The 13,135-nt window shown below is 60.2% G+C and overlaps 2 protein-coding genes and 1 long non-coding RNA gene across 4 annotated transcripts in view; 1 reads left to right on the top strand and 2 right to left on the bottom strand.

The window, feature by feature from the left end:
• Window positions 1-13,135, top strand: part of LOC310745974 (uncharacterized protein) — a 618,230-nt gene that overhangs the window by 304,551 nt on the left and 300,544 nt on the right. The window lies entirely within an intron of this gene.
• The window catches only part of LOC310746292, a 284,046-nt gene that overhangs the window by 113,105 nt on the left and 157,806 nt on the right, over window positions 1-13,135 (bottom strand). The window lies entirely within an intron of this gene.
• GBX1 (gastrulation brain homeobox 1) lies at window positions 1,490-11,173 on the bottom strand. Of its 2 annotated transcripts, none has more exons than XM_083579985.1 (2): window positions 10,682-11,173; window positions 1,490-2,112 (listed from the first exon to the last, which is right to left on the bottom strand). In XM_083579985.1, the coding sequence occupies exons 1-2, from the start codon at window positions 11,148-11,150 to the stop codon at window positions 1,556-1,558; spliced, it is 1,026 nt and encodes a 341-aa protein (XP_083436111.1). In that variant the 5' UTR covers window positions 11,151-11,173; the 3' UTR covers window positions 1,490-1,555. The 2 variants fall into 2 exon arrangements, 1 of the variants encoding a protein (XP_083436111.1); XR_014540500.1 differs by lacking the exon at window positions 10,682-11,173 and adding an exon at window positions 5,820-6,312 and having other exon boundaries at window positions 2,004-2,112.

Here is a 13,135-nt window from a genome sequence, read left to right as displayed (position 1 = left end):
GGCGCCATAATTTAAGAAGGATGTTGACAAGCTGGAAGGAGGGCAGAGGAGGGCGACCAAGATGATGAAGGGTGTGGGACCCCTGGCAGGGGACGTCAAGGGCAGGGGGCTGGCAGGCACAGTCCGTCAGGGGAGGCGCATCAATTGCCTGTGTTCTGCCTGGGACAGCAGAGGCATCTGAGGGAGGAGGCAGAAGCTCAGCCACAGCACATCCTGCGCTCTGGGGATCTGGGTGTGTGGGGCAGACCTGTTGGGGAGCGGGGGGCTTGGGTCCAGACACAAGCAGGAACAGGGTAACCCCCCTCCTTGCAGGGGTCCCCGCAACTTCCCTCCGCCTCTCCTGCCAGAAGAGTTGCGCTCCCTCCTCCTCCAGAGCATAATGGCTGCCCTGCCTGTGGGGAAGGACCTTGAGTTGGGTTTCCTGCATTGCAGGGGGTCAGACTGGATGACCCTTGGGACCCTTTCAAACTACGCAATTCTGTGACCTGTGAAGGGGGGCGTGAAGAAGAGCCCCTGCTGCCTGCAAATGGGAGGAACTGCTTGGCTTTGGGTGAGAGTCTGTAGCGCAATGAGGGTCTTGGCGCTGCTGTTTACCCGGTTGATGTGGACGGGGCATCGCGGGGGCCATTTCAAGGGGGTGGGTGACACTCGCACCCCGCACACGGAGGCAGCAGGGACACAACTCTAGCAGGACCATGCATCGTGTGACCCGGTTGCTGCTATTAAAACCATGTTACATGATGGGATGTGTTCTTTGCCGTTTGAGCTGCTGCGGGCTCTGCGCGGGAGGCTTGCTTGGTCCGGCCGCCCTTTGCAGCTTCTCCAACGTGGCCCGAATGGGCCCAGGTCTTCCAGCCGGTGCTCAGCCACTGACTGGGCTTGGGAGGGGGGCAAGTGGGGCCTGCCTTGGGGTGCCTTCTCCGTGGACGGCAAGGGCAGCAGCGGGCTTGTCCTCTTTGCGCAGCGAGCAGCGCACGCCGCCTGGCCTTCGTCGGCGCGTCGGGCCTCGTCGGAGGTCCCCGTCCGCGCATCTGACTGCGCGCGCCCCGCCCCCCAGGAAGCAGGAGGCCCCCTCGGAACTTGCGTGCTGCCTAACGAGGCGGGGACGGGGCGCCCCCCTCCCCGCAGGGGGCCAGACACCCCAGGGGGCCGCCTCGTTGGGGCGGGTCAGGAAGTGGGGCGGTACGGCGGGGGCTCTGCGAGAGAAACGACGGCAGCCGCAGACGGGAAAGACTCCTGCTTCGGGATGGGGGGCAACCTCCCGCCCCGTCGCCCCAACACTGAGCCGCGGAGCCACGCCAATAGAAAAGTAAGTTTATTGACTTTCATCACGACTCTGCACGGAACTGACACATTGACGCGGGCGGGGGGGGGGGTTGTGCGGGGCCCCCGACGCCGCCCGCCTTGAGGAAGGAGCGCCCCTCTGTATAGACTTTACACCGAATAAATAAGGGCTATGGTACAAGGGCGCGTGCGGGGGGCAGGGAGAGGGTCGGGGGCGGCCGGGGGCGCCCGCCTCCCCGTCCGCGCAGTCCGTCCATGGGGCGGGGGGGGCTCAGGGGTGCTGTCCCTGCTCCAGCTGCTGGTGCTGGCTGCGCACGGCGAAGCGGTTGACGTGGACGGGGATGGGCACGACGATCTTGGGGTTCCTGACGGGCTCCCCGGAGCGGCCGCTGACGTTGCCGGCCTTGATGCGCTTCCACTTGGCGCGCCGGTTCTGGAACCAGATCTTGACCTGCACCTCGCTGAGCTTGAGCGCGTGCGCGATCTGCGAGCGCTCCGTCAGCGACAGGTACTTCTTGCAGTGGAACTCCTTCTCCAGCTCCAGCAGCTGCTCGCTCGTGAAGGCCGTGCGCCGACGGCGGCTCTTCCCCGGCCCCGACGACGAGGGCGCAGAGCCCGAGGACGACGACGAGGCCGGCTCGCCGGGGACCCGCTTGGCCTTGGCCTTGGGCCCGGCGCCTAGAGCGCCGCCGCCGCCGCCCGCCCCGTCCAGGAAGGGCTCCTCTTCGCTCTCGGCCGAGCTCTCCTCCTCTTCGCGCTCGCTGCCGCCCGCCGCCTCGCCGGGCCGCCCGTCCAGCTTCTCCTCGTCGGAACTGTAGGCCTTCACTTCTGCTCAGAGAAAACAGACAGGCAGAGGGGAGACGTGAGGGGGGCGAAGGGAACCCACCGGGCGCGCCCACCCTGCCCCACCAGCCCACCTGCGCGTGATCGAGTTGCGATTCCTGCATTGCGCGGGGCTGGAATGGATGACCCCCCGGGTCTCGCCCAACGCTGCAATTCTACAGCTGCAAAACGCAGCAGCCGTGCCCAGCCCTGCCCCGGTGCTCCTTCACAGCCACTGCGCGAAGGGACATGGGATGGGGGTCGGGGCACGACACACTGCCCGCCCCGGAAGGAAGCCAGCGGAAGCGGGGCTCAGCTGGGGGCACCGCGCGCCTCGAAAGCGCATTTTTCCTCTGCCACCCCGAAGAATTCTGGGTGCTCTAGCTAGTTCAGGGTTTCTGGAAACTCATTCTGTGCGTGGTAAACTGCAGTGCCCAGAAGTTCTGCATTGCGGGGGGTTGAGCTGGATGACCCTTGGGATCCCCTCCTATGATTCCAAGTGTGGAACAGGTGGGTCTTTTGAATGTGCTTCGATAGGACAGGGCTATGGGAGGCTTCGAGTTCCAGTGGCTGTGGGCTGGAGGCAGCAAAGCTCCCAAATACTAGCTGCTGGGAATCACTCTTGTGTGCGAACCCTGATAGGAGAATCGTAGAGTTGGAAGGGACCCCCAAAGGTCATCCAGTCCAGCCCTCTGCAAGGCAGGAATCTCAGCTCAAGCATCCATGACAGGTGGCCGTTCAGCCTCTGCTTATAAACCTCCAGGGAAGGAAGGCTCAAAAGCACTCTGCCCGTAGGAAGCCAAACCACAAAGTGGGGGCTGGACTAGATGACTCCTGGGACCCCTCCACACACACAAATGCAAGCAGGCTGCAAGTCAAATGCTCCACGTCATTAAAGTCACCCCACCTTGCCCCAGTCCTGGCCAGCAAAGAATGGGGGGGTTCCCCTCACAGACCCCCGACCCAGGCTTGGCCTGGGAAAGGGCTCTAACCCAACTGCAGCAGGAGAAGCCCACCAGTGGGCAAGAGCATTGCCTGCCCAGGATGAAACCTCATTCAGACGCAGTCTACCTCCGACGGCTGCAATCAGGTGACAAACAGCCTGAAGGACGTTTGGGTGAGCCGTTGCTGCCAGCCAGTGTCTGCCGATGGCCTAACTCTGGGCAGAGCACCTTCGTCCACACCAGTGGTGGCTGAGGAGGGTCTGCAAGGGCTTAGGCAGTGCCAGAGCCCCCTGCCACCACCGCCCCTTTGCATGGCACAGAGCTGGGACTGGAAAAGCTGGGCTGTCCTGGAGGCCCCCTCCTGCCTCTCACCACCACGCAGCCCCCGCCTGGCAAATAGCTTGGCTGTGGGAGACCTCACATCTGAGGCAGCCCCTGCCCGTCGCCTGAGAGCCATTGGCCCACCCTCAGCCTGGAGGAAGTTAGAGGAGCCTTAATCTGTGGAACTCACTACCACAAGATGTACCGGCGGCTTTAAAGGGGGATGAGAAAATACATGGAGGAGGAGCAAGAGTTATTTTTCTCCGGGTCTTTGTTCTTTAATCATCTGTGGCTGCTTTCAGTGGGTGGGATGTTTTAATCCTGCTTTTTATATATAAATAAATGCTATTTTCAGCTTGGCCACTCGCTGTTTTACTTTTAGATGGTTTCAGTGTCTGTGGCTTTGTTTGTTTATATGTAAATCTCATTGAGTTACTTTTCATTTAAAAAGTGACTAATAAGGTCAAATAAATAATATCCATGGTTCTATAGACCCCCCTCCCAATAAAAAAAAACTTCTTCAGGGGTAGCAGACCCCTGGGTGCCAGTTCTTGGGGAGGGGGCCGCAGGGAAGGCAGGCTGCCAGAGGCCCCTGTGGGTGGGGTGGATCCAGCGGGACTCTTTGCCTGAGGGTGATGCCTGTCTGCGCTTGGCAGGATGAGGCCCCATCCCAGGTGGTCACAGCTACACTTTGCACTGACTTGCTTTCCTGCACAACACAGGAAAGCAAGTCAGTGAGAGAAGGGCAATCTGCATATGCTCAGAGGCACTCTCATTCTTAAAATCATGTCCCAGGCCCATCACCACCTCCCACAATAAAAAGCAAAGGAGGGGTGTTTCAGTTCAGAAGAGGCAGTATCAGGACTAAATTCCTCTTGGTGTCCCTACGATTCCCTGACTCTGTGACAGGCCAGGGGCAGCAGTTCCTGAGTCAGGTGACAACTGCCCCATTGCTCCCACCACTCCCAGCTGGGGAGGCAACTGGTCTTTGCACTGTAACTCATTGCAACCCTACTTCTGTCTCTTCGCATGAAAGCATCTGAAATGAATAAGCTTTTGCAGCTGCCACCCAGAGCTGGGCATTGCACAGCAGCCCCCGTTCCATGATAGACCCCCGCATGAGGGCAGCCTCTAGTGGTCACGGGAAATTGGCAAGCTGGCTAGGCTGAGCTTGTGGGGCAGTTGGGGCGGGGAGAGAGAGAGGAGTAAGAGTGGACATAGGAGCAGAGGAAATTGCCTTTCGCTGAACCAGACCATTGCTCCGTCTAGCTGAATATTGTCTACACTGGCTGGCAGCAACCACCCTCCAGGATTTCTCTCCCAACCCTATTATGGTTATTGTTATTATTCTATTTATTCTATTTCTCCCTGACAAGGCAGTTTACAGATAAAAAGAACAACAGCTAAAACATAGGGGGGAAATAATCATTGAAAAAAATTTAAACACACAGCTAGATAGATAGATAGATAGATAGATAGATCTCAAAAGCAGTCAGCTCCCAAAAGCTTGTTGGAACAAAAAGGTCTTCACCTGCCGGCAGAAGCACAAGGAGGGACCAGTCTGGCTTCCCTAGGCAGGGAGTTGCCCCTGAGAAGGCTCCCTCCCACGTCCCCCCATGAGAGTCCCAAGACTGAGAGAAGGGCTTCCTCACACCCCTCACCTGAGCACCTGGGCAGGTTCCTGTGAGGGAATACCATCTTTCCGATAGCTTGGGCCTGAGCAATACAGGGCTTTATACAGCCCTCTAGCCACCAGCTTTTCTCAACCTGAGATCCCAAATGATGCTGTTGGACTACAACTCCCATGATCTCTGCCAGCTAGGGATGATGGGAGTTGTAGTCCAACTCCCCCCCCCCCCCTCTGGGGCATCTGTGGTTCAGGACTCTCCTTCCTTGGAGGTTTCTAAACAGAGATTGAGTGGTAATCTGGGATGGATGCTTCAGCTGAGATTCCTGCATTTCAGGGGGATGGACTGGATGACCCCAGGGGTTCCCTTCCAGTTCTACAATACTGTGGCCTAAGGCTGAGAAAGGCTGCATGCCAGGCGTTGAGCCTGGGACCCTCCACCGGGTCGTTCTTTGGCCTTTCACAGCCACCTGCTTCAAACGGCCACGACGGGCCACACGCGGGGATTGGGCAAGAGGGACCGCGGGCGGCTGGCGCCGTCTGGGCTTCTTCAGGCGCCCTGCCTGGTCCTGGCTCCGCTTCCAGGGTTTTCGAGAGAAGCGAGGGGACCAGAATGCCTTGCCCAGACCCTGCCCCGCGGCGCCTCTCTTGGCCGCGCGCAAAGCCCAGCACCCCACGGCCCTGAGAGGAGCCGTCGAGAGGCAGTATTGGGTAGTGGTTAGAGTAGGACAGGGGAAACCAGGGTTCAAAACAACCCTGTCGGCCATGAAGCTCCCGGGGGGGGGGGGGGCTGGCAGTCGCTGTCTCTCAGCCTAACCCACCTCACAGGGGTTTTGTGAGAATTAAAAGAGGATCGTGCAGGGGAGAACCATGTACCCCGCCCGCCCTTCAAACCGCGCGGGGAAAGGCTCGTGTCTGTCGCCCTCGAGAGCCGGGGGCAGTTAATGTGGTCGACGGGTGGGGCTTTCCTCTGAGAAAACGCCCCCTACCTCCCGGATGGCACGTAAGTGGTGGGCGTGGCCAATAAAAAGGTGGGCAAGACCACCCCACGCCCAGAGACAGCGCCCCCCCTCAATTAGAGGAGGTTAAAATAGGAAAGAGACCCCCCCCTCTACAGTTCGGTTTGGAAAAGCCTTCTCAAGAAGGGACGAGGCGAGCAAGCGGTGCTGCGGGCCAGCTGGGGGGCAGTGCGGCCAATTTTGGGGATCCAGAAAGGGCAGGGCTGGCCCAAGACACGTTGGCTCCTGAGGCGAACCCCGAAATGACGCCCCAGGGGTGAATAAAGATCAGCCTTGGGATCTGCTGCCCCTGGGAATCCTGCCACGAGGCCGTCCCCTCGCCGCCCCGTAGAATCCTAGAATTTTAGAGACCGAAGGGACCTCCGAGGGTCATGCAGTCCAACCCTCTGAAAAGCAGGACTCGCAGCCACTGGCAAAGGGCCAGAGGCAAGCCGGTTCACATCTTCACACGGGCAGAGAAGTCCAGGTGAGGCCTGGGACCTGCAGGGCCACGGGTCTGATTCAGTCTAGAGCAGCTTCACACGCTCCTATCAAGAAACGGTATTGCAGGCAGGGCTGGAAAAGGTTCAGTACAAAAAAAAGAACTAAAACGAATAACTCAAGTGGCTGCAGCAGTGGCTCACCTATGAATAAGTTGCAGTATTGGGGGCTTTTCAGTTTAGAAAAAGGGGGCGCGTTGATAGAGGCGTTTAAGGCGGTGCGGAGGGACTGGAAGTTTCCCTCTCGAGGAAGCAGCGGGTCATGTCCAAGGGACGTCGGAAGAGACGCATCCAAGGACTTCTTCACAAAGCAGCGTCTGTGGAACTCCCTCCCACGGGAGACAGGGATGGCCACCAACATGGAGACGAATTCATGGAGGAGTTGGAGGCTCCCGATGACTCCTAACCGCGAAGGCTCCTTCCGGAGCGCGCTCAGCTTTCCCGCCTGGCGGCTTCCCGGCTCTCCTGGTGCCCTTTCCGCTGCTCCTCCCTTCGGATCCTGTTCTGCTGCAGGTGCCACCTCCTCTCAGGGTGCAAGGGGCACACCCCACCTTAAAGAAGCACACACCCCATACACGCCCTTGCCTCCCCGGGGTCCAGCGGAGAGGATCAGCGCTGGCTGTGCGCCCCATAGGAGGGAAAGAGGAGCCCCGCGAGGTGGGCCTGGCGCGCAGAATTAAGAGTCCCCTCCCCCAGGCCATGTCGGGGATCCATGAGCTGTGACTGCTGCATTGCGGGGTGGGGTGGGCTAGATGACCGCTGGGGTCCCTTCCAGCTCTATGATTCATTTGAGGTTTTTCAACGGAGGTTGGGGGGCAACCAGTCAGAGATTATTTTGTTGAAAGTCCTGCCTTGCATGGGGTGGACCGGACTGCCGTTGCGGGTACCTTCCAATTCTGCAATTCCATGTCACTATAAAAAGTGGCACCGACGGGTCTGAAGCGCCCAGAAGTGGCTGTTGGCGAAGGAAACGCGCCCTCGAGTTCTCAGAACCTCCTCCGGCCACTAGGAGTGAGCAGGGGTCACTGGGTAGGAGGGCGATTTGCGTCTCTTGAGCTCCTTGGGGCAGCCTCCTGTCCCCACGCGATCTCACTGCCGGATCTCACCCACGCGATCCCTGGGGATCCAGCAGGATGCCACGCCTTGGAGGAAGCCAGGCAGAGTCCTTCCCGTGACTCCCTGGTAAAGCCACCTCGGCCACTCCGTTTTACTCTGGGGAGCGACAGTCCGGCGATTTTGAGGGGAAAGGGAAGCAGGGTGGACGGATGACCCCCCCAGCACCCCCAGCACAACGAATCCCCCCTACGCCCCATGGCTCGCCGTCTCCTAGGCCTCGCACTGCTTGATCAGCGCCCCTCTCTAGCTGTGGGGCTGCGAAACCGCTTTGCGGGAGGAGAACTTTTCGCCTTCGGGAAACTGGCCTTGCCCAAGATGAGCTGCAGCCCCGGAAGAGAGGGCCAGGTGGAATTTTTTATTGACACGTGTTATTTTTTTTTTTAGTAAATGTAAAGACACACATACATTTATTTATTTGCCGCTGTGGGTTTTTTTAAGCGGTATACAAATGAATTTCTGAATAAATATGTTGCCGCTGCCTTTGGACCCCTCCATGCTAAAGGACGGAGGGAGCCCCCGCCGCTGCCGCTCAGCCACGTCCAGCTGCCTTTCAAGGCCCAGAGAAGTTTCCATGAGACAAGCAGAAGTTGGATATCGGTCTGCTTTAGCTGATATTCCTGCATCGCAGAGGGCTGGACTAGATGGCTTTTGCGGTCACTTCCAACGCTACAATTATAAGCAGGGGAAATGGTACCCGCTGGTGCGCCTGGCACAGAAATGGCATGGGCAGGAAAGCTCTGGGAAGAAGGGAGGGAGGGAGGGAGGGAGGGAGGGAGGGGCGGGCCCCGGTGTCAACGGAGAGGCGTTCCTCATTTCTGGGTTTTCGCAATACAGAGGAGGGCTTGACCCAACTAAATATTTTCAGTTGATTAATCGAAAAATATTTTAAAAATCAAATAAATTCACCCAAACCTCGATATGAGCGTCCTTTTGGAAGCTGAGAGAATCCCTGCGCTGGCGGTGAAAGCCCGCGCCACGCGGGGCTCCCTCGCTTTCTCCAGCGCAGCGAGGGGGCCAAACCCAAGGAGGCGTTTCTGAGAAGGTAAAATCCTGGCCCCTTCAATTGCGTGGTGTTGGGGAAACCCCAGTCACTTAAACGGACCCAGCCCTCGATTAATAAGCTGCAGGCCCCAGAAGCAATCCTGCACCCGTCGACTCAGAAGCAAGTCCCATTTATTTCCACGAGGGCTTACTTCCAGGTAAAGGCATACCATCAATTCAAAGCACCCTAACAAGAATCCTGGGAACTGTATTTTGTTCAGGGTGCTGGGAATTCTAGCTCTGTGAGGGGCAAACTACAGTTCCAAATATTCTTGGGGGCAGAGATGTGCTTGAAATGTATTGATGTTGTGAACCGCCCCGTGATCTTCGGCTGAAAGGCGGTATACAGATTTAATAAATCAAATAAAATAACTATGGCAGCAGCCTGAAGCTTCCTGAAGGCGAAGAATCTCAGCCGGGATTGAGGCCGCCCTGGGTCCTCCTGGGGGGTCTTCAGGCTTCCCTCTGAAAGCGAGGAAGGCAGAAAGCCGGGCCTCGCCGAGAGGAAACCTCTTGCCACGGGTTACCCAAGTTTGCTGCAATTGGAAGGAGATTGCAGTTCTACACGCACTTAAGTGGGAGTAAGTCCAATTAAGCGTAAGGAGACTGACTTCTGAGTAAACGTGTCTAGGACTGAGTTGCGACGCTTCTCTCTTTAAAGTGATTTGATTCTCGCTTGTTCTGAAAGCCTGGCTGCCCACTGCCAGGGCCACAGGAATCAGCTGGTCAGCGGGAGAGAATTCGGATTCCGGGGCCCCGAAAAAGCTGGATGGCAAAGGGGTGTCGCTCCGGAGGAAAGATGCCACCGGAGGAACTGCGGGAGTGAGTGAGGAAATCTGTGGACGCCCCTTCGAACCGGGAGGCAGAAGCAGCGGCTGGACCGGCGCTCCCTGCGCGCTCTGTCCTGCTCGGGGGCGCCAAACTCCCGCGCGGGCATCGGGGTGCCTTTGCGGAAGAAGCCAGACGGGGCGCAGGGCGAGGGGACGCCTGCTCCCCGCGGCCGAAGAGGAGGCAGATCCGGGAGTGGACCAGGAGCAGCTTTCTCCCCACAACGCGCACCACCGCCGGCCGCCAAGCGGGGATTCTCAGTCGCCCGATCCCAGTGCCTGAGTGCCCTTCGAGGCGGCCTTTCTGCTGCTCGTCGCCCCCCACGCCCAGGTGCCGGGGGGCACGAGAGGCGCCTCCACGATCACCTGCAGGTGGGTCAGTGCCAGGTCTCCCCCCTGCCAAGCCGGCTCACAGAAGTCCCAGCACCGAGGACAGTTCTTTGCGGGGGTGTCCAGCGGACCGCGCTCCTTCCCAGGACTCCGCGCCCTCGCTGCCCGGGTATACTTCGCAGAAGGGTGGGAGGAGGGGGACCCCCCAAGCCGATGCGTCCACCCCACAGCGAGGAATCTCTTGCCCCCCTGACACACACACACACGAGAGAGAGAGAGCGGGGGGAGCTCATCTCCTGACACAGACGGCCCCTGACTGCACCACTTTGGCTGGCTTGGATTGTGTGTTTGTGTGATGGAAAATACTTTCCCTAGCGCGCGCGCCCTTCAATTTCTTCCGTCAGCATGTTTGGCGCCTTTGCTGGACCACAAATGAAACTCCCACGGGGGGGGGTGGACGAAAGGACTCCCCAAGTGAGACCCTGAATCAAAGTTCCACCCAGGAAGTTCAGGGGGGTGGTCTCACCAAGACCACCACATGCCTGGCCTAAAAGTCCCAGAGCCTAAGGGGGTGTTGCTGTGATGTGTTCCTGCGTTTAGGGGGCCAATGGAATTACTACCGGATTGGTTGTGGGGTTGGGGAAAGGTCCTGCTTCGGCCCGGACATGGGCGAACTTTTGTCCATCCTTCCTCCTTTGCCCCAAACGCTTGGAAGGAAACTTCCCCCTTCCGAAAAAAGTTCTCTCAACTCCCTCCGGCAGCTTCTTCCTCACTTCGCCGCCCTCCCGCCCCACAGGACGTTTCTGCTTCTCAGGCAGCCCCGCTCGGAGGGCGACCGGGGCCCCTTCCCTCCGCCCGCCCGCCCGCCTACCTGCCAGGCCCGGGAAGGGCTCCGGGAAGTGGAGGGGCGGCTCCGGCGGCCCTTTGTCGCGTCCCGGGGGCAGCTCGTCGCTCTCCACGCCGTCAGGCGCGCTCCGTCGGCGGCAGGGTGGCTCTGCGTTGCCTCGTCCGGCGGCCGGCAGCTCCTGCGCCGGGTAGAAGCCGTCGGGGGGCTCGCCGAAGCTGGGCAGCGCGGTGGTGAGCGCCACCATGGACGGGACAGCTTGGCCGAGGCTGGCGCAGAAGGAGTTGGTGAGGCGGCCGGCGAAGGAGGCCAGCGGCGCCAGCGGAGGGAGGCCAGCGGCCGTCTGCAGGGGCCCGTGGGGGAGCACCAGCGGCCGGTAGGGCATGAACATTGGGTAGCCGGTGTAGAGCAGCGGGCCGGAGCGCGGCGCGGGCGGCGAGTGCCCGATCAGCGAGTCGATGGAGAAGGCGGCGCCCTGGCCGGTGGGTCTCTGCATGGCCGCGGCCCCCGACAGCTGCTAGCCGGGCTGCCCGGCCTGGGCCCCGCGGGGCGCCAGACTCTGCGCGGGTCGGAGGGGCGCCGGACGCGCCGTCGGTCCAGCCCGGCCACAGGCACTTTGTCCGTCGGCGCGCGCGGCGCAGGTCGTGGCAGGAGACGGCGTTGCCTGCTTTGGCTTCCTGGCTGCCCTCGAAGGCGCCTCCTCCGCTGCCGCCCACGAGCCGCGCTGCGCTGCGCTCCGCTCCTGGCCCCGCCGCCGCCGCGCTGCCTCTGCTCGCCTCTGCCGCGCCTGGCGCTGGGCTGGCGCTTTCTGCCGAGAGAGGGAGAAGGCGGGCGAGAGAGAGGGAGGAGGGGAGGAGATGGCAAGGGAGGGGGAAAGGGGTGTCGCCCTGCCTCGGGGCTCATCCATCTTCCTCAAATTCCGCTTGAGTTCCCCCCAGCGCCGCCCGCCCAACGGCCGGGCCAGGGAGCGCCGGCGGGTTCCCACTGGAGAGGCCGAGGGGGGCCCCTGGGAAGGCGCCGCCCCCTCCCGCCTCATCAGCCATTATGGCTGGTGATTGATGATTGCCAATTACCGGCCGGGCGCACAAGGGCCTTTTGTCGGGTGGGGCGGGCCAGCTGCTCCGCGGGGAGGACGGGGGAGGGGGCGGGAGCGCAGGCCCGGACGGGACCAGGGACGCCCCGTCGCCTCTCGGCCCGCTGAGCCGCCCAGACCCTGGACAGGAGCCCCGCGGGAGGTCGGGGCGCAAGCCATGGGATGGGACCCCCGCGTCCGCGGGGGCGCCAATGACCCCGGAGGGGCCCGACGGGGCTGCTTCCTGCGACAGGACCTCTTCCTCCTCCTCCCTCCGCCGGCGCCCACTGCGGGGGGCGAGAACCCGAGGTCAAAGGCGCCGGTTGGGCCGGGCATTGCCCTCTCTTGCTCAGGAATGTAGGACCCCCGAAAGCTCCCTTCCCAGCCCGCTATCCACTCAAAACAAAACTCTTCCCGAAGGAGGGGGGCGGCCTGGTGGAGATGCCAAGGCCTCCCCGGCGGGATTGTGAGGGGTGGTTGGAGGGGGGGCTCCTGCGGGGTCACTTCCCGACCCCTCCTGGAACCCAACCCCTTTTCCAGTGGAACGAACTCCCAAGGGAGGCGGTGGTGTCTCCTTCCCTGGAGGTCCTTAAGCAGAGGTTGGATGGACACCTGTCATGGATGCTTGAGCCGAGATTCCTGCATTGCAGCGGGGTGGACTGGATGACCTTTGGGGTCCCTTCCAACTCTATCATTCTATGACATGTTGTGTGTGTCCCCCACCCACCGTTTTGCTCAAGAGAAGGTCGCCCAACGACGTCTTTGCAAAGAGCCACTCTGGACGGGGGATCTGAATTCCGGAGGGGGCCACCCAGAGATCCCTGCTCGACCTAGTGGCGGCTTCGCTCTGGGCTCCCACAAGATCCCGTTCTCACCCCACTACTGTTTAACGCACGCATGAAACGGCAGGGAAAGGTCCTGAGAACCTCTAGCGCCTCTTTGCATCAAGCTCAGGCGCCGCGCCAGTTCTAAGGCCAACCCTGACCCTTTCTGCCTCATTCAAGGGAGTGAGGGGGGCAAGTTTTCTGATGATATTAAATCGCTCAGGTTCGTTGAAACAATGGGAGAACTCCAAAAAGATCTTTTCAAACTGAATGGGCAATAAAATGGCAGATGCAATTCCACGTATACAAGCGTAAAGCGATGCATGTTGGTGAAAATATTATTATTATTACACCTAGAGCTCATGAGGTCTGAACTGGTGGTGACGGACCAGGAACAAGACTTCGGGGTCCTAGCGGATCACTCTATTAAGATGTGGACCCAGTGTGTGGCGGCAGTGAAAAAGGAAATCATTCCGTGGGATCTAGGGATCATTAGGGAAGGAGTGGAAAATGGACGAAGTCATCAGACCCTTGTACCAATTTATGGTGCGACCGTATTTGGAGTCCTGCGCACAGTTCTGGTCA

The sequence above is a fragment of the Podarcis filfolensis genome (genome assembly GCF_964270895.1).
Source record: "Podarcis filfolensis genome assembly, chromosome: 12".
Lineage (NCBI taxonomy): Eukaryota > Metazoa > Chordata > Lepidosauria > Squamata > Lacertidae > Podarcis > Podarcis filfolensis.
Note: the sequence above shows the minus strand (reverse complement) of the source record. Positions and strands in the feature narration are given on the sequence as shown.

Coding starts and splice junctions, on each gene's coding strand:
- GBX1 (XM_083579985.1), bottom strand. CDS start 11,150: ATGCAGAGACCCACCGGCCAGGGCGCCGCCTTCTCCATCGACTCGCTG. Junction 2,113..10,681: donor GCCCTTCCCGGGCCTGGCAG/GTAGGCGGGCGG, acceptor TTCTCTGAGCAG/AAGTGAAGGCCTACAGTTCC.